General features: G+C 37.3%; 1 protein-coding gene across 3 annotated transcripts in view; it reads right to left on the reverse strand.

The window, feature by feature from the left end:
* Positions 1–21,789, reverse strand: part of RALGAPA1 (Ral GTPase activating protein catalytic subunit alpha 1) — a 286,431-nt gene that overhangs the window by 54,464 nt on the left and 210,178 nt on the right. For all 3 annotated transcript variants that reach the window (XM_058429656.1, XM_032134679.2, XM_032134668.3), the window contains 2 exons: positions 14,027–14,150; positions 4,187–4,342 (listed from right to left, as the gene is read on the reverse strand). In XM_058429656.1, coding sequence (XP_058285639.1) covers positions 4,187–4,342; positions 14,027–14,150 — 280 coding nt within the window. The remainder of the gene's footprint in view (positions 1–4,186; positions 4,343–14,026; positions 14,151–21,789) is intronic.

Genomic DNA, 21,789 nt, shown 5'->3' on the forward strand with positions numbered 1-21,789 from the left:
CGGTAGCCTCCTGAGTAATTGGGACTATAGGCACATGTTACCATGCCTGGCTAATTTTTAAATTTTTGGCAGGGGGTCTTGCTATGTTACTCAGGCTGGTCTCAAACTCTTGGGCTGAAGCAATCCTTCCACCTTGGCCTCCCAAAGTTCTGGGATTACAGGCATAAACCACCACACCTGGCCTGGAATAATTTCTATTTTATTTTTTCCTCTCCCTCAGTCAATATAAACATTGTATCTGAGTCCATGTACTAAGGGCCTTGAAATATAATTTTACCAATGTAAACAAACACAGAAATCTTTCAATTTGTTATATCCCTTGATACGGTTTGGCTCTGTGTCCCCAACTAAATCTCATCTCAAATTGTAATCCACGTGTGTCAAGGGAGGAACCTGGTGGGAGGTGACTAGATTATGGGGAAGGTTTCACCTGTGCTGTTCTTGTGCTAGAGAATGAGTTCTCATGAGAGCTGATGGTTTTAAAGTGTGGCACTTCCCCTTTGTTCGCTCTCTCGCCTGCAGCCATGTAAGATGTGCCTTGCTTCCCCTTTGCCTTTTGCCAGGATTGTAAGTTTCCTGAGGCTGCTCCAGCCTTGTGGAACTGTGAGTCAATTACACCTCTTTTGTTTATAAATCACCCAGTCTCAGGCAGTATCTTTATAGCAGTGTGAAAACAGACTAATATATCCCTATTTTCTTGAAGGTAAATCCTTTGTTAAGACTGTAACCAATCAGAAATGAAAGTGAAGACATTACAACAGACACTTCAGAAATAAGAAGGATTATAAAGGACTATTATGAACAACTGTATGCCAACAAATTGGATAACCTAGAGGAAATGGATAAGTTTCTAGAATAAAACAGCCTACCAAAATTGAATCAGGAAGAAATGGAAAGTCTGAACAGACCAATAACAAAGAGATTGAAGAATTAATTAGAAAGCTTCAACAAAAAGCCCAGAACTAGACAGCTGCACAGCTGAATTCTACCAAACATTCAAAGAATTATTACCAATATTTAAACTCTTCCAAAAAATAGAGTGAGGGGGAATACTTCCAAACATTTTATAAAGCCAGCATCCCCTCGATCCCTAAGCCAGACAAAGACACCAGAAGGAAAGAAAACTACAGGTCAATTTCTCTGATGAACACTGATGCAAAAATCCTCAATAAAATATTAGCAAACTGAACCAATCCAACAACATATCAAAAATATCATACATCCAGACGAAGTGGGACTTATCCCTGGCATGCAAGGCTGATTTAACACACACAAATCAATCGATGTGATACATCACATTAACAGAATAACAGTTAAAAACTATGTGATCATCTCAATTGATGTAGAAAAAGCATTCAACTAAGTCCAACATCATTTATTGAGTAAAACTCTTGACAGTTTAGGTATAGAAGGAAAGTTCTTCAACACAATAAAGGTAACTTATGAAAAACCCACCACTAACATTATATCCAATGAGGAAAAACTGAAAGCTTTTCTATTAACATCTGATACAGGGCAAGGATGCCCACTTTTGCTGCATCTATTCAAGATAGTACTGGAAGTACTAGCAAGAACAACCAGAGAAGAAAAAGAAATATAAGGCATCCAAATCAGAACAGAAAAAGTGAAATTATCTTTATTTGCAGATGACATGATATGCTATGTAGAAAGCCCTAGAGATTCCACAAAAACAGTGTTACAACTAACATGTGAATTCAGTAACGGTGCAGGATACAAAATCAACAAACAAAAATTGCTAGCATTTCTATATACAAATTACGACTTAGCTGAAAAATCAAGAAAACAATCCTATTTATGATACCATAAAAATACTTAGAAATAAATTAACCAAGGAGGTGAAAGATTTGTACTCCGAAAATTATAAAACATTGACGATATAAATTTAAAACACAATGAAATGGAAAGATATCTTGGATTGAAATAATATTGTTAAAATGTTCATACTACCCAAAGAAATATATAAATTTAATGGAATCCCCATAAAAACTCCAATGGCATTTTTCACAGAAATAGAAAAATCAATTCTAAAATTCGTACAGAACCAGAAAAAAACCTCAAATGGCCAAAGCTAAACTGAGAAAAAAAACACAAAGGGGCATCATATTTCCTGATTTAAAATTATATTACAGGCTGGGCATAGTGGCTTACACCTATAATCCCGGCATTTTTGGAGGCTGAAGAGGGACTGCTTGAGCCCAAAAGTTTGAGACCAGCCTGGGAAACATGGCAAAACCCCATCTCTTCCAAAAATAAATAAATTAGCCAGCATGGTGGCGAGTGCCTATAGTTACAGCTACTCAGGAAGCTAAGGGAGAATCACTTGAGCCCAGAAGTCGAGGCTACAGCGAACTGTGATTGCACTACTGCATTTCAGCCTGGGTGAAAGAGTGAGACCCTGTCTCAAAAATAAATAAAATAAAATATTATATTATATTATATAATATTATATATTACAACGCTACAGTCATCAGAATGGTATGGTACTGGCATAAAAACAGAAGCATACACCAGTAGAACAAAACAGAGATCCCAGAAACAAATCCAAACATATACAGTAAACTAATTTTTCACAAGAAGATCAACAGGGAAAGGATAGTCTCTTCAATATGGTCTTGGGAAAATGGCATTTCCACATGGAAAAGAATAAAACTGCATCCTTATCTTACACTGTACACAAAAATCAACTTAAAATGGGGAAAAGACCAAAATATAAGACATGAAACCTAGAAGACGACATAGAAGAAAAGCTCCTTGATACTGGCCTTGGCAATGATTTTTTTGGACATCACACCAAAAGCTCAGGCTACAAATACAAAAATAAATAAATGGTACTACATAAAACTAAAAAGCTTCTGCAGAACAAAGGTAACAGTCAACAAAATGAAAAGGCACCCTACAGAGGGAAAACATATTTGCAAACTGCTTATCTATTAAGGGATTAATATCTAAAATTTATAAGGGTCTTATAAGTCAATAGCAGAAAAACAAATAACCAGATTAAAAACTGGGCTAAGGATCTAAACAGACATTTATTCAAAAACATAAAAATGGTGAACTGGTATATGAAAAGGCTCAACAATCACATTAATCATCACAGAAATGCAAATTAAAACCACTATGAGATATCACTTTATACTCATTAGAATGCTATTGCCAAAAAGGTAAGAGATAACAAACATCAGTAAGGATGTGGAGAAAGGGGAACACTAGTACACTGTCGGTAGAAATGTAGACTGTACAGCAATTATGAAAAAAAAAAAAGTACGGAGGTTCTTAAAGAAATTAAACATAGAACTACCATATGACTTAGCAAACCTTTTTCTGGGCATACACTCAAAGGAGATGAAATCACCACCTCCTCAGGATATCTGCATTCCTATGTTCACTGTAGTATTATTCACAATAACCAAGATATGCAAAACTGTCCATCAATGTACAAATTGATAAAATGTGGTATATATGCATACAATGTAATATTATTCAACCTTAAAAAAGGAGATTCTGCCACTTGCTACTCATGAATGGACTTGGAGGACATTATGTGTCCTAAGTGAAATAAGCCAGACACAGAAAGAAAAAATATTGCATGGTATCACTTATATGCGGAATCTAAAAAAAAAATAAAGGAGAAAATATACAGAGATAGAGAATAACACAGTGGTTACCAGGGGTGGAGTGGGGTATGAAACGGGGACACAGAGCTCAAAGGATACAAAGTAGCAGATATGTAGGATGAACAAGTCTAGAGATTTAACACACAATAAAAATTGTATGGTATTTGGGGTTTTGTTAAATAAGTAGATTTTAGCTGCTCTTGTCATACACACATAAAAAAACTAGGTGAGATGATAGATACGTTAATTTGCTTCAATATAGTAACCATTTTATTATCTATATGTATCCCACAACATTTCATGTTGTAAACCCTAAATATACACAACAACGTTTATTTTAAAAAAAGACTGCAACCTTTAACCATATCATTGTTTCTTAAAGAAAACATAGTTTGCTGTACAACCACCCTATTTTCAAGACAGCACTGGGTGGAGTGGTATACTATAACCAGAAACAGTGCTTGATCCATTCGATTTCTTACTTACGTATTTTCTGTATTAACTGTCTCAATTATGAGCATTTTAATTTGAAAGCACTTCTCAGCACTTACTTTTTTGGTCAAAGAATCATCAGAATCAGAAGGCATTCTTGTTGACACGTGAAATATTACTTCTACTGTAGAGGTAGCAAAATATGGAGTGGTCAATCCAGTGCTTTTGTTTTTTTGTAGTCCTCCCATAAAACCACAATGGTTTGTAAGATTTACCTAGAAGTAATGAAGAGCCACATAAATTAATTAAACAAAACCCAAACACACCACTGAGAAAGACTCAAACTTCTTGCTTAAGAAAAAAATTGGGAACAAAGTCTTTTGCATGTTATCAACCAATACTTAATTTTGAATTGTTAGAATTGATTTGTTTGTACTGGTACTTTTTAAGTATTTGAGGATTTCTAATTAGTAGGAGTTAACTAGGAAAGGTATCAACTGCTGTGTACTATGCATCTTTTGTTAGCCTACTAGGTGTTAATGGTAAATTATAAAGGCTGTCAGGGCACACCAAGGCCAGGGAGAAAAAAATCAAGTATGGAAATAGTTTGGGGAAAAGTTAAAACAGTAATACCAGTTTGACAAAATGATTAATTCGCTGTGTTGTATTAACTCATAAAACTGGCTTCCTGATTTGTTAGTACTTATTACAGTCCAAAACAAAAATTAGAAATGCAGAACTTAATTACAGTTTAGTTACATTTAAAAAACAACAAAGTGATCTGTAAAAAGATTTTAAAACAATTTTTATTTTCTGATTATAAATATAATACATGTTAATATCAGGGTTATTGCATTGGATGATATTCCCCGGACCTGTGTGAGGCACAGAAGCCAAGAATTTGTGTTCATTACAGAAAATTAGGGAAATAGAAGAGAATAAAAAAAAATTGAAAATCACCAGTATTTCCCTACTTAGGGAAAACCATTTATATATATGCTTTGCAATTAAAAACTAAGAATAACAGGTAAAATGAAAAATTACAAAAAAAATCCCTGCACCATGTGAACTGAACACATCTCAAATATCAGTGTCAGTTACTAATGGCTGAATACATACATGATTGTTAGATTTTTGTGCCATTACTGTAAGATTACCTCAATCTCTTCCAGTTTAAAATTTATTTTTAACTCAGTAATACATTTACATAATTAAAAATTTTAAAGTATTAAAAAAGCATACCAAAATTCTTCCTTCCATGTCTCTCACCTGCAACTACTCAGTTACCTTCTCAGAAAGCAATTTAAGTATCTTTAGAAAAATATTATCTGCATATATAATTAAATACTTATATGTTTGTATGCACACATCCATGCACGTTTGTGTGCACATACACACAGTACGTGCATATAAAACATTCTGCATCTTGCTTTTGGAATTAATATACCTTGAAAAATACTCATTAGTAAGTAAAGAGATTCCTCATTTTTGGTTCCTGGCTTCACAGAAGTTCATTTTACTGAGGTACAATCATTTAGTCCCCTACTTGAAGGATATTTAGGTTGTTTTCTGTCTTTTGCTATCACAGTCAATGCTGCATCAAGTAACACTGAACTCATATCATGTTCCATTTGTGAAAGTACACCTACAGACAAATAGTTAAACATGAAACTTTAAGTCAAAGGGCATGTGGACTTCTAATTTCAAAACACACTACCAAGTTGCCCTCCACAGATGCCACCAACAATGTATGAGAAGGCCTGTTTCCCTCATATCCTTTCAAATATATTATCACACTTCATGATCTTTGCTAATCTGATAGGTGACAAATGGTATCTCCAGGTAGATTTTTTGTTTTGTTTTACTTTAGTTCAGAAAGTTACTTATTTTCAAGTTAATTCTCTGATAACGTAAAGGAGAAAGTCTCAGTTCAGTGTTCCTTTGCTGTAAACACTTCACATTTGCTGATCTCTATTGTTTAAATTAAACATCTGGAGAGTCATATGAAGGAATGAAAAAATTAAAAAGAAATCCCTTGTACACTTTACCCAGAGCGCCCCAGTGCAAAACTCTATCACCACCAGGATACTGACGACATTGATAGTTAAGAGAGCATGTTCAAAAATTCAAGAATCCCCCATATTGCCCTCTTATGTGAGCCATAACCACTTCCGTCCTACTCTATCCCCTCCTTAACCCCTGGCAATCACTCACTCATCTGTTCTTCACTTCTATAACTATCATTTCAAGAATGTTATATGAATTGAAGGATATAGGATGTAACCTTTTCAAGTGTTTGGAGATTTTCCTGTTATCTTTTCGTTAATGATTTCAAGTTTGATTCCATTGGGGTTCAAGGACATACTCTATTATTTCAATGCTTTTAAATTTGTTGAGGCTTGTTTTATGGCCCAGGATATGATCTATCTTGGTATATGTTCTGTGGGAACTTGAAAATAACATATATTCTGCCATTGTTGGGTGGAATATTTTACATATGTAGATTAGATCTTGTTGGTAGCTGCTGTTGTTGAATTCCTCCATGTACTTGCTGATTTTGTCTAGTTTTTCTCTTAACTGTTGAGGTGTGAAGTCTCCAACTATAATTGTGAATTTCTCTATTTCTTCTTTCAGTTCTGTCAGGTTTTGTGTCACATATTTTGTAGTTCTGTTATTTGATGCACACGCATTTAGCGTTGCTATGTCTTCTTGGTGAACTGATCCTTCTATAATTATATAATGTCCTCTGGTCTCTAGTAATTTTCTTTGCTCTAAAGTTGATCTGATATTAATGCAGTCACTCTGGCTTTTCTTTGATTGATGTTTGCACAGTATAACTTTTTCTATCCTTTTACTTTCTGCCAGTCTATATTGTTTTTTATATATATTTTTTATTTATTTATTTATTTTTTTTTGAGATGGAGTCTCGCTCTTGTCACCCAGGCTGGAATGCAGTGGCATGATCTTGGCTCACTGCAACCTCCGCCTCCCGGGTTCAAGCAATTCTCCTGCTTCAGCTTCCTGAGTAGCTGGGATTACAGGTGTCTGCCACCATGCCCGGCTCATTTTTGCACTTTTAGTAGAGAGGGGGTTTCACCATGTTGGCCAGGCTGGTCTCGAACTCCTGGCCTCAGGTGATCTGCCCACCTTGGCCTCCCAAAGTGTTGGGATTACAGGCATGAACCACCGCGCCCAGCCTATATTCTTATATTTCAAGTGAGTTTCTTTTAGGTAACACATAGGTGGGTCATATTTTTTAATCCACTCTGCCAATCTCTGTCTTTTAATTGGTACATTTAGATCATTTATATTTCATGTAATTATTGACAGGATAGGGCTTAAGCTTGCCATCTTATTTTCTGTTTATTTTCTGTTTTTCATTTCTCTGTTTTACTTTTCCTGCCTCCTATGGGTTACTTGAACATTTTCTAGAACTCTGTTTTTAACTATCATTCTTTTGAGTGTACACTGTTGGATACTTTTGTAGTGGTTGCTCTATGTGTTACATTATATACACAAAACTTATCACAGCCTACTAGTGTTGTCATTTTACCTGTTTAAGTAAAGTAACCCTACCTTACTATATGTTCCTTTACCAACCCTGTTTGAAATATAATTGTCATAAATATTTCCTCTACATATATTTGAAAACACATCAGACAGGGTTATAATTTTTGCTTCAACAGTCAAAAATAATTAAGACAACTCAAGATGAGAAAGCACAGTGATTGTACCTATCCATTTTTTTCTTGCCATGGTCTGCCTTCCTGATGTTTCAAAATTCTTCCTTTTATCATTTCCTTTCTATTAATAAAACTTCTTTCAGTGATTGTTTTAGGGTAGGTCTGCTAGTAACAAGTTCTCTAAGTTTCTCTTCATTTGAGAATGTTTTGACCTTCTCTTCATTCCTGAAGGATATGTTTGCGAGTTATCAGATTCTGGGTCTGCTGGGCACAGTGGCTCATGCCTGTAATCCCAGCACTTTGGGAGGGGGAGGCGGGGGGATTGCCTGAGGCCAGGAGTTTGAGACCAGCCTGGCCAACAGGGTGAAACTCTATCTCTACCAAAATTACAAAAAAAATTAGCGGGGTGTGGTGGCGCATGACTGAAATCCCAGCTACGTCGGGAGACTGAGGCACAAGAATCACTTGAACCCAGGAGGTGGAGGTTGCAATGAGCCGAGATCATGCCACTGCACTCCAGCCTGAATGACAGAGTGAGACTCCACCTCAAAACAAACAGACAAATAAACAAACAAAAAACAGATTCTGGGTTGACAGTTCTTTTTTCTTTCAGCATCTGGCTCCCACAGTTTCTGATAAGAAATTTGCTATCTTTTTAATAGTTTCCCCCCACAGATAAGGTACACTTTTTCTCTGGATGCTTTCAAGAATTTTTGTCTTTAGTTTTCAGAAATTAAATTATGATGCGTGTTACTATAGATTTCTTTTGATTTATCCTGTTTGGGTTTCACTGAGCTTTTTGAATCTACAGCTTTATGTCTCTCACCAAATTTAGGAAGTTTTCAGCACTTTCTTCAAGTATTTCAAGTACTTTTTCAGACCCAGGCTCTTTCTCCTCTCCTTCTTGGACTCAGATAACAGAATGCTAGATTTTTTTTTTTTTGTTAATGTCCCTCAGGTCCCTGATTCTCTGTTCATTATTTTTAGGTTTCTTTTCTTTTCCTTTTACTTTCTTTTTCTTTTCTTTTTTTTTTTTGAGACACGGTCTGCTCTATCACCCAGGCTGGAGAGCAGTGACATGATCTTTACTCACTGTAACCTCCACCTCCAGGACTCAAGCAATCCTCCCATCTCATCCTCCCAAGTAGCTGCGATCACAGGTGCCCGCCACCACACATGGTTCATTTTTCTATATTTTGGGAGAGATGGGATCTCACTATGTTGCCCAGGCTGGTCTCAAAACTCCTGGCTCAAGCAATCTCCAGCTTCAGCCTCGCAAAATGCTAGGGTTACAGGTGTAAGCCACCATGTCCAGCCTAAGTTTATTTTCTGTGCTGTTCAGGCTGTTTCTACTGTTTTATCTTCCAGTTTACTGATCTTCTGTACCCCCATTCCCACTCCACTTGGTTGTTGGGTACAACTACAGAGCCTTTTATTTCAGTTATCATATTTTTCACTCTAAAACTTTCATTTGGTTGTTCTTTACATTTTCTATTTCTTTGCTGAGACTATTTTTCATTTGTTTCAATTCTGTTATCAATTACTTACTGAAGCATTTCTATCAAGGTTGTTTTAAATATTTGTAATCTTGGTGTGGACATCTGCTGTTTTTTTTTTTAAATTCAGTTTGAGATTTTCCTGGTTCTGGATATGATGTGTAATTTTTTATTGAAATGTACACATTTTCATAAGAGTCTGGATCTTATTTAAAATTCCTGTTTTAGCTGGTTGTTTGAAGACTCTGCTGTATGAGGGAAAAGAGCAGAGAGTCAGGTGAAAGTGCTGACTTGTTTCTGCCAGGTGGAGGTAAAATTATATGTTCCCTACTCAATCTCTGTTGACAACTGGGAAGCAGGGAAGATCCTCATTACTGATATGTGGAGGCAGGAGTTCTGGCTTCCTATGTGATGTTCACTGACACAGTGGTAAGGGTGACCTCACTACTGCTGGGTGATGGTAAAAGTCCCAATTCTCCAAGAGGCCTCCTCTGAAATGACTCCAGTGGAGAGCAGGTGCCTCAGTAATATTGATGACGATGGAATTCTACGTTTCCCATGTAGTCTCCACTGACACTTGGGTGTGAATGGGAGACTCATTACCAACTGGTAGACATGAAAGTCTTGGATTTCTACTTGGCCTTCTCTGGCACTATTTGATACTAGCCCAGTGTGGTGTTGGGGGCACCTCATTACAGCCTCATGAAGATGGAAGTCTAGGCTCCTTACCTGACCTTTGCTGTCAGGGTGGGGATGGGGTCAAGGAATTTTCTGTGGTGTTTGGCTGGAGTAGCGCAGTTATTATCTAAATGTTTTTCTGCCTTTTTAGGTTGCACCTTTCCTGGTCCTTTGGCTAGAAAGAGCAGGCTTTGGTTGGTGCTTTTTGTTTGCACCCATTGGTGTTTCTAGGTTGCTGAGTTCTTCAGCTCCAAGTCTGGGATATATGAGGCAAAAAAGAAAACCCAGAAAATGCACCACTATGTCATCCTTCAGTCCTAAAGTCCCTAGTTCTTCTGGCTTCTCTCCATCTTTCAGAGTCTTCTTATGCTTGTTTTTATATGTAATGTCTTATGCTTATTGTACTCAGTAGGAAGAATATAGAAAGTATATCTATTTGACTTTCCCAGAAGTGGAAATCTCCTCTGTACGATTTAATGGATTTCAGGATATTCACAGTTAAGTGCAATCATCACTACAGTCAATTATAGAACATTTTCATCACTTCCCAAAGAAACCCCGTATCTTTTAGTTGTCACCCCCCTCCTCCCTCATGCCCCTAAGCAATGATTAACCTACTTTCTGTCTCTATAAATATACCTATTGTGGATATTACATATAAATGGACCATTAATATGTGATCTTGATGATTGGTTTCTTTCATTTAGCACAATGTTTTCAAGGTACATTCATGCTGTAGCACATAATCACTTTGTTCCTTTTTATGACCGAATAATATTCTCTTTTATTGGATACACCACAGTTTAGCCATTCATCCATTGATGGACATCTGGGTTATTTCTACCATTTTGCTAGAGTAGATAATGCTGCCAAGAACATTCATGGCCAGGCTTTTGCATGGACATATACTTTCATTTCCCTTGAGTATATACTTTGGGGGTAGAACTGTTTGGTCACATGGCAACTCAACATTTAACTGTTTGATGAACTGCCAGAATGTTTTCCACAGTGGTTGCACATTTTACATACCTACTAGCAGTGTATGAGGATTCAGATTGCTCCTAATCCTAGCCAACAGTTGTTATTACCTGACTTTCTGACTGTAATTATCTTAATGCGTGTGAAATGATACCTACTATGGTTTTGATTTGCATTTCTCCGATAGCAAAGGATGTTGAGCATCTTTTCATGTGCTTATTGGTCATATATCTTTTCTGGAGAAATGTCTATTAGGCCCTTTGATCATTTTTCAGTTGGGTACCTTCTAATCATTGATTTGTATAACTTGTATATTCTAGATACTAGTCTCTTATTAGACTTCACCTTGAAGCACAAAAATTTTAATTTTAATAGAGTACAATTATCTGGTTTTGTCTTTGTTGCTCATGCTTTGTGTCTTATCTAAAAATTCTTTGCAAAATCCAAGATGATGAGGATTTACTCCTATATTTTCTTCTAAAGTTTTAAAATTCTAGGTCTTACATTGAGGTCTGTGATCCATTTGGAGTTAATTTTTGTATATGGTATGGGGTAAGAGTCTGGTTTCATTCTTTGTGTATGGCTCATAGTCTCAGCACCATTTGTTGAAAAGACTATTCTTTCTCCATTGGATGGTTGTGGCACCCTTGTCAAAAACAGCTGACCACAAATATGGGGTCTATTTCTGGACTCTCAATTCTATTCCATTGATCTATATGTCTATCCTTGTAGCAGCAGTACCACACTATCTTCTTTTTTTTTTTTCCCTAAGTTCTGCCCCAGGATCTATCCACACTACCTTGATTAGCATTGCTCTGTAGTAAGTTTTGAAATCAAGAAGTGTAAATCTTCCTAACTTGTTCTTTTTCATGTCTCCCTTACTTTCACTAATACTTTTATGGTATTTTACTTTTTTTAACAGAAAATCTACTTAGGATGTTTTTTATACTTTTCAAAGCATTTTCACATACATAAGCTCAATTGAACTTCACATCATCTCTATTGGGTAAAAAAGTATATTATACCTTTGACAAATAAGCAAAGAGGCATACAGAGCTTAAATAACTCACTTAAGGTAAAACAGCAGGTTAATATGATCCATCAGTCCCACTACTGGGTATTTATTCAAAGAAAAGGAAATCAGTCTATCAAAGGGATACCTGCACTGCCATATTTATTGCAGCTTTATTCACAACAGCCAAGATATGGAACAACCTAAATATCTATGAACAGATGAATGAATACAGAAAATGTTGTATGCATACACAATGCAATACTACTCAGCCATAAAAAGGAATGGAATCCTATCATTTGCAGAAGCATGGATAGAATTGGAGGTCATTATGTTAAGACAAATAAACCAGACACAGAAAGATAAACATAACATGTCCTCACTCATATGTGGGAGCTAAAAAAGTTGATCTCATGGAGGTAAAGAATAGAATGACAGTTACCATAGGCAGGTGAAGGTGGTGGTTGTGGTGTGGAGATGAAGATAGGTTGGCTAACGAATACAAAACATATAGTGAGATAGAAGGAATAAGTCCTACTGTTCAATAGCACATTAGCATGACTGTAGTTAACAACAATATATTATTTCAAAACAGCTAGAAGAGGAGATTTGAAATGTTCCCAACACAAACAAATGATAAATGTTTGAAGTGATGGGTATCCTAAATACCCTGAACTGATCACTACACATTGTATGCACTTATCAAAATTATATGTTCCACATAAATATGTACAATTATTATGTAGCAATAAAAATTTTAAAAGAAATGAAGTCAGTAAAAATACACAATCTAAATACTACCAACAACCACCTTGACCTAATTGACATACCTAGTTCATTACACTCAATAACTACAGAATATACACAATGTTTTCAAGGGAATAGGGTACCTACACTGGGATATATTATATTTCAAGATACTGATATCTTACAGAGTATATTCTGTGATCACAATGGGATAGAATTAGGTATCATAACGATATCTAGAAAAAACTCACATATTTTGAAATTAAACTACACATTTATAAATAAGCTATGTATCCCAAGGAAAAAAATCATAAAAAAAAATAGGTTAGATTAGCCATAAAAATCTATATAAAACACTAAAGGCTGACATATCAGATACTGTGAAAGGCACTGGGAATTTAAAAAAAAAAATCACTGAGATGAAAATGCCTGCCCTCTAGAAGCTTATAGTCTAATGCAGTGCTCTTTAACAATTTTGCTCATATACTCTCTATAGCAATTTTGGGAAACTACTAAATTGAAAACTGTAATAAAAATTTTTATCAATAGTTTAAATGGTAGCCGAGGATACAATTTCCAGTGTACTATATAATAAATATATGCGCTTTAAGTATATTTTCATCAAAATCTTGGAGCTACAGATTTGGCTAATTCAATATATGTAAAATGTCTGGTATTAAATTGATCACAAGACAATTAGCCACATCAGATTTACTTTCTGTAAGTAAGACAGATTTGGTACAGGAACCTTGACATGGGTTGGTTTCTTGAATAACATAAAGTATAACACCTTTCAATATTTCTTGCTTTGCTGGCAGGGACTTTCTCCTAAAAGTATACCCACTAGAACTGTCTATTTTGTTGGTGCTAAAACCCTCTGGAACAATGTAGGATTTGGGATGGGTGAGTAGTATGCTTTTCTTTTACAAAGTAAATGAGAGACAAGAGGCTGTAGAAGAGTTTTCTGGCATTAGTTTTGGCAAACTTGAGGATCTGGAAGCTAATTTCCTCCAAACTGTGTATACCCACACATTCCTGGAAAGCATTTGTGTAGCCATTAGGTCCTAGTTTGAAGACCACCCGTCCAGTGGTCATAGCTGTAAGGAAAATCCAGATCTTATAAACCTATGAGTTTAGTACTCTTTCACAATATACTGTCTCATAAAATAGTCAACACCTTTCATTTCAAAGTCCCAACTGCTGCTGCATGTGCTGACAAAATGGAAGGCAGAAACAATAACAAACCAGTTGTTAAGTTGTTGTATCTCCTAAAATAATACTTCTATAATAAAGCTAGGAAAAAAAAAAAGAAAAATGAGCTTATGCTTCCAAATATAAATATTTCATATAATTTAAAAATAATACCTCCCAACCAAGACCAGCTACAAAATCTTCATATGCTTGACTTCCTCCTGTATTGGTGAGAATGGAGTGTTTGTCTTCTTGACCTTCAGCAACATAAAATACTGCAATCTTGTGTGTCTCTCGGCTATAAAACAAAAGATTACACCATTCATGTAATCACTATTTTATCTACTCATTCATCCAACAATTAAGTTCTATGTACAAAGTATGTAGCAATAAAAAGATGAAAAATAATTAGATCTTATAGTCTACAGAAGGAGATATAAATGCAATGTAAGTAAAAAATTACTACAAAATTGCCATTGGAATAAAAGACAGGCATGATCACTTTTGACTGCAGAAACAGAAACTTAAAGGAGAAGATAAAATTGAGTTAAATGAAGGTAAGAAACATTTGACAAATGAAGAGAAAGAGCATCAGGAAGGACACAGGTGTGAATACATAAAGCATCTTAAGAGTTGTCTGTTTTGCGATGTAGCGGAATCCCATGGTTGAAGGGACTGCATCTTAGAACTAAGTAGGAGTACAGAGATGAGTGAGAAAGAACCCAATCCTTCAAAGTACTTACAAGGTAGAAGAAGAAACACACAGAGTTATGTGTTGCTTAACAACAGGGATAAATTCTGAGAAACGTGTCTTTAGGCAATTCTGTTATTGTGTGAACATTATAGATGTACTCACATAAACCTAGATGGTACAGCCTGCTACACAACCTTGGCTATCAGGTATAGCCTATTGTTGCTAAGCTACAAATCTGTACAACATGTTGCTGTAGGAATACTGTAGGCAATTGTGACATACTGTTAAGTATGTGTGTATGTAAACACACCTAAACAGAAAGGGCGCAGCAAAAATAAGGTACTAAATCTTATGGGACTACTGTTGTATATGTGGTCCATTGTTGATGAAAGCATAGTTATGCAGCTTGTTTACAAATATAAAACTGTATGGAGTAATAGCCAAGTTCTCAGACATTTTATTTTTAGTCCTCTCTGAAATTAAAAATGTTCATAAAAGCACATTTCTTGTTTGAAATTTAGCTTTGAAATTTGGCTTTCCAAGCTAACTAAGTCACGCTACATTTACTTTAGGTTGATTTAACAAAGCTTGGGTTAAAAAACTTTAAGACCATTAGTAAAGTTTTCACTATTATACCACGTAGGAATTTAAAAAAAAAACAACCCTGCAACCAGTAAATAAGAATTAAAGTTCTTTAAAAAATTTAGTCTGACAACCAAATTTTCCCACACATCTGGAGTAAGTTACCAAATCATGACAGTGGGTTCAATATCAGCAAGAAAGATGTTTTAGCTGCTTTCAATAATGGAATATTTTACTTTAGGTGATGAGCACATAGGCAAACTTTCAGTGCATCAGATGTATCATTAGGATAAGCTAGTGTAAGCAGTAAAATATGATTTGGGGTTGAGGAGACTTCCAAATCTGCAGAATAAGGATCTACACAGCCTCTCTCCCAAGCGAAACACAGCTTATCTGTTGAAAAAATTTAAAACATTATTTAAAGTCCCTGTATATTGTCCTAAAGTCATAGAGCAAACAGGGAAATATTCACTCAAGGAAATGCACTAAATCTCATAACAACACAGAGCTTTTGATATATGAATTACAACCTGTTTCCTTGCCCCACTCCCTCAGCTCAATGTTGCAGAAGTTTTGCCCTGGGCTTTCTACTCAGGCCTAGAAGACAGAGGTTTCCTCTCTCTCCAGCTTCTAATCTGGAGCTATGGCTTCACCATGGAAGAGACAGGTTACTAGAGGCATTTCTCATCCTTCTCCAGCCCCATGTTACAGAAGATCTATTTTAGATAGGTGTGGCTGAAAGAACCAGGTCTGCTCTCCCTCCCTCTCTCTCTTAGGGCAGAAGCTCCACGAACAAAATGTTGAGGGTCTCAATCTTCCCCATTCTAGCTTGCTCATAGGGTAGAGATTCTGCCAGAAGAGTGAGCTATGACCAGGGACTGCCAACTCCTCCCAAGTGCTGACTTGTAGAGTGACAGCGTCACTCCAGGAAAAGCTGGTCTGTCGCCCCAGGTCACGTTGTAGTGAGAGATAGGTTTTGCCTAAGGTGAAAAGCAGGTTATAAGGACAAAGAACTCTGTAGCAGTTCTGCCTGAAAGGGCTGACATTATTTGCAACAGAGCTTGGAGGAAAGCAATTAAGAGAAGCTGGCAGCCCTATGACAAGCAAAACAGAGAGAACTTTAATGGAATCAGGAAACGAGACAGCCAAGAAGGACCCTTTGGGGATCACAGTCAATTTTGGAGGTCAAAAGCCCTGTGCACATACACTAGGCTGCACCCAATAAGGAACAATTAGAGTAAGATGTAGGAAGGACGACATGAAAGCATTCCCAAAGTCACAAAGAGACTTATCAAAACAAGGTAAATCCTCACTGGCACTGAATAACCTGAACTCAGGGTCGACTCCTGGGAAGCTAAGACTTAAAAATAACATCCAGTCATTCCTTGCAGTCTGGAAGACTGTGTGCATACCCAAGGATGTACCCTCTTTAGAGTAATCAGGAGTGAACCTTCAAGCTATTAGTCTCCTGGTGGATGTGGGACAAAAAAACATAAACTTTCTAAACTGTGATAGCAGCCTCCAAGCCACACACATCCAACAGTAAATGATAAAAATCAAATGGTAAGGGGAAAAAAATCATACTGGTAAGGGGACTAAGCACAAACTTTGACCAATAAGTACGTGATAACCCAGGGAAGACCCCTCATTAGCCAGGCTAAAAGAAAAACAATTTTTAAAAAATCTGAGCACGGAGATCAGAGGCTAATTACTGTGGGGAATCCAAGTTGCTAGAAAATAAACAAATGACCAAGCAAACACCAACCAACAATATATTTTTGGATTCAAAGACACAGATAAAGTTGAAGTCAAAGGAATGGAAACAAGTACCAGAAAACAGAAACCAACAGAGCTACAGTGGCTATACTAATATAAGACTTTAAAACAAAAAATGTTAGAGATAGAGATATTTCATAACGACACAATGTCAATCTAACAGGAAAATATGAAAATTACAAATATATATGCACCCAAAAACAGAGCCCCAAAATACATGATGCAAAACAAAGACAGAATTGAAGGCAGAAACAGACATTTCCTCAATAATAGTTGAAGATTTTAATATCCCACTTTCAATAACGGACAGAACAACTAGAAAATATCAACAAGGAAACAGAAGACTTGAACAATAATATGACAACCGGACCTACCTGACATCTACAGAATACTCTATCCTACAGTAGCAAAAAATACATTCTTCTCAAGCATATGTGAAACAACTTACAGGATAGACCATAAAACAAGCCTTGGCCGGGTGCGGTGGCTCACGCCTGTAATCCCAGCACTTTGGGAGGCCGAGGCGGGCGGATCACAAGTTCATGAGATCAAGATCATCCTGGCTAACACAGTGTAACCCCGTCTCTACTAAAAATACAAAAAATTAGCCAGGCGTGATGGCGGGCGTCCGTAGTCGCAGCTACTCGGGAGGCTGAGGCAGGAGAATGGCGTGAACTTGGGAGGCAGAGGTTGCAGTGAGCCCAGACCGCGCCACTGCACTCCAGCCTGGGCGATAGAGCGAGACTCCGTCTCAAAAAGAAAAAAAAAGAAAAACAAAAAAAACAAGCCTTGATAAATTTAAACGATTTGAAATCATGCACGGTATATTTTTTATCCACAATGGAATGAAAGTAGAAATCAATGAAAGAAAATTTGGGTAATTCACAAATGTGTGAAAATGTAACAATATACTCCTAAATTACCAGTGGGTCAAAGAATAAATCTCAAGGGAAAGGAGAAAATACTTAGAGATGAATGAAAATAAAAAATGAAAATATAAAGAGAGAATGAATGAAAATATGGCCTGTAAGTAAAGCAGTGCTCATTGGGAAATTTACGAATCTAAATGCCTCTATTAAAAAAGATTTCATTCACCTCCTTTCAGAATGAAAGAAAAAAGTTTTAAAAAGGATTTCATACCAATAACCAAACCTTCCACCTTACAAAACTGGCACAGTGGTTTATACCTGTAATCCCAGTACTTGGGGAGGCCAAGGTAGAAGAATTGCTTGAGCCTAGGAGTTCGAGACCAGCCTGGGCAACACAGTGAGACCCCACCTCTACAAAAAGAGAAAAACCAGCTGGGTGTGATGGTGCACACCGGTGGTCCCAGCTACTTGGGGAGGCTAAGATGGGAGGATCACTTGAGCCTGGGAGTTCCAGGCTGCAGTGACCCATGATTGTGCCACTGCACTCCAGCCTGGGTGACACAGTGAGACCCTGTCTCCAAAAAAAAAAAAAAAAGAAAAAAAAGCACAACTAAATTCAAAGCAAGCAGAATAGAGAAAAGAAAATAATAAAGACTACAGTGGAAATAAATAAAATAGAAGAGAAAAACAATAGAGAAAAAAATCAATGAACCCAAAAGTTGGCTCTTTTAGATAATAAACAAAATTAACCATCTTTAGCTAGACTAAGCAATAAAAAAAGACTCAAAATGACTACAGTCAGGAATGAAAGAAGGGACACCACTATATATTTTACAAGAATAAAAAAATATTATAAGGAAATGCTATAAGCATTTGAATGTCAACAAATTAAATTAGAAAAAATGATCAAATTCCTAGAAAGACAGAATTTCTTTTTTTTTTTTTTTAGATGGAGTCTCGCTCTGTTGACCAGGCTGGAGTGCAGTGGCATGATCTCTGCTCACTGCAAGTTCCACCTCCCGGGTTCACACCATTCTCCTGCCTCAGCCTCCCGAGTAGCTGGGACTACAGGCGCCTGCCACCACACCCTGATAATTTTTTGTATTTTTAGTAGAGACGGGGTTTCACCGTGGTCTTGATCTCCTGACCTCGTGATCTGCCTGCCTCGGCCTCCCAAAGTGCTGGGATTACAAGCGTGAGCCACCGCGCCCGGCCCTTGATTTCAAAACCTGCTACAAAAGTCATCAAAGCACTCATAGTAATGATGTAAGATGAGACATACAAATCAGTGGAACAGAATCATGTGACCAGAAATAAACTCATATTTATAGTTAATTGCTTTTTGATAATGGTATCAAGACATTTCAATGAATAGTGTTTTCAACAAATGGTACTGGGACAACTAGATATCTACATGAAAAAGAATGAAGTTGGGGCCAGGCACAACGGCTCATGCCTGTAACCCCGGCACTTTGGGAGGCTGTTAGGAAGATTGCTAGAGCTCAGGAGGTCAAGACCAGCCTAGGCAACATAGTGAGACCTCATCTCTACAAAAATTTAAAAATTGGCCAGGCGTGGTGGCATGCGCCTGCAGTCCCAGCTACCTGGGAGGCTGACGCAGGAAGATCACTTGAGCCCAGGAGGTTGAGGTTGCAGTGAGCTGTGAGTGCACCACTGTATTCCAGCCTGGGTGACAGAATGAAACTCTGTTTCAAAAAAAAAAAAAAAAAAAGAATTCAGACTCTTCCACCATATAAAAAATTGAATCAAATGACTTATAAATCAAAAATGTAACGGCTAAAACTATAAAACTCATTAAAAACAAAAAACAACAAAGGATCTTACATTAGGCAAGATCTTTTTTTTTTTTTTTGAGACAGAATCTCGCTCTGTCGCCCAGGCTGGAGTGCAGTGGTGCAATCTCGGCTCACTGCAAGCTCCGCTTCCCAGGTTCACGCCATTCTCCTGCCTCAGCCTCCTAAGTGGCTGGGACTACAGGTGCCCGCCACCACACCTGGCTAATTTTTTGTATTTTTAGTAGTGATGGGGTTTCACCATGTTAGCCAGGATGGTCTCAATCTCCTGATCTCGTGATCCGCCTGCCTTGGCCTCCTAAAGTGCTGGGATTACAGGTGTGAGCTACCGTGCCCAGCCTAGGCAAAGTCTTTTTAAATACAACACAAAAAGCACAAGTGACAAAATAAAAATAGGTAAACTGAACTTTATCAAAATTAAATTTTTTGTGCTATGAATGATACCATCATGAAAGTGAAATGACAATTTACAGAATGAGAAAAAAATTGCAAATCATATATCTGATCAAGAACTTGTATCTAGAACATACATATAAAGAACTTTAAAGTCAATAGTAAAAGCCCAATTTTATTTTATTTTGTATTTTACTCATTTTTTTTTTGAGATGGAGTCTCCCTCTGTCATCTAGGCTGGAGGGCAGTGGCATGATGTCGGCTCACTGCAGCCTCTGCCTCCTGGGTTCAAGCGATTCTCGTGTCTCAGCCTCCTGAGTAACAGGGATTACAGGTGTGCACCACCATGCTTGGCTAATTTTTGTATTTTTAGTAGAGATGGGGTTTCACTATGTTGGCCAGGCTGGTCTTGAACTCTTGACCTCATGTGATCCACCCACCTTGGCCTTCCAAAGTGCTGGGATTACAGGTGTGAGCCTCCACGCCCGGTCACATAACCCAATTTTAAAAATAGGCAAAGACATTTATATTATTTTCCTAGGGTTTCTGTAACAAATTACACAAACTAGGTTGCTTTCAACAAAAAATATTTATTCTCTCACAGTGCTGCATGCTAAAAGTCAGAAATCAAGGCATTGACAGGGCCATGCTCCTTCCAAAGGTTCTAGGGGAGCATCCTTCCTTGCCTCTTCTAAGATTCTAGCTGTTGCTGTTAATTCTTCAGCATTCCTTGGCTTGTGGCTGTATGACTACAATTTCTGCTTCCATCTTTACATACGCATCTTTCCGCTGTATGCAGAAGTGTTTCTTCACATGGCTTTCTTATAAGGACACAAGTAACCAGATTTAGGGTCAAGTCTAGTACAGTGTGACCTCATCATAACTCTGAAAACTCTACTTCCAAATTGCACTCTGAGTTTCAGGGTGGACATGAGATTCTGAGAGAATACTATTCAACCCAGTACACATTTAAATAGGCATTTTTTCAAAGAACATATATATAGTCAATTATCATAGCAATGAAAAATACTCATGATAAGTCATTAGGGAAATGCAAATCAAAATCATGAGATATTTTAGGCTGATCAAAGCTGTACAGGAAAAAATAATACTAAAAAAATCCCACAAACTCACAAGATACCACTTTATATCCACTAAGATGAGTATAATAAAAAAGAATGACAACAGCAAGTGTAGGCTAGGGCATGGAGAGTATGTAACACTCATACATCATTGGTGGGAAGTTAAAATGGTACAGCTGGTGTGTAAAACAGTTTGCAGTTCCTCCAATGGTGAAACAGTTATCATACCATCCAGCAATTCTACACATAGGTATATATTCAAAACATGCCCACACAAAAAACTGTACATGAATGTTCACAGCAGCATTTTTCATATTAGCCCAAAAGTGAAACCAACTGAAATGTCTATCAACTGATGAATGGATAAACAAATATTTATCAATATAATGAGATATTTTCTGGTAATAAAAAGAAATAAAGTAGAAACATGCTGTATCGTGAATGAACTTTGAAATCATCACGCTCTCTCTCTCTCTCTATCTCTCTCTCTTTCTTTCTTTCCCTCTGTGGCCCGGGCAGCAATCTCCTCGTCTCGCTGCTGCCCCGCGCCGCGGACTGCCTGAGACTGCCGGCGCGCGCCACCGCTACCTGTTTTTTCTCCTTTGCCTGTAGGCGCGCGTTCGCCATCTTGGCCACGCTAGTCGCCAGCTCCTGACCCCGAACGCTCTGCCCGCCTCGGCCTCCCAGGGTGCTGGGACTACAGACGGAGTCTCGCTCACCCGGTGCT

Source organism: Hylobates moloch, unplaced genomic scaffold (assembly GCF_009828535.3).
Source record: "Hylobates moloch isolate HMO894 unplaced genomic scaffold, HMol_V3 SCAFFOLD_16, whole genome shotgun sequence".
NCBI classification, from domain to species: Eukaryota; Metazoa; Chordata; class Mammalia; order Primates; family Hylobatidae; genus Hylobates; species Hylobates moloch.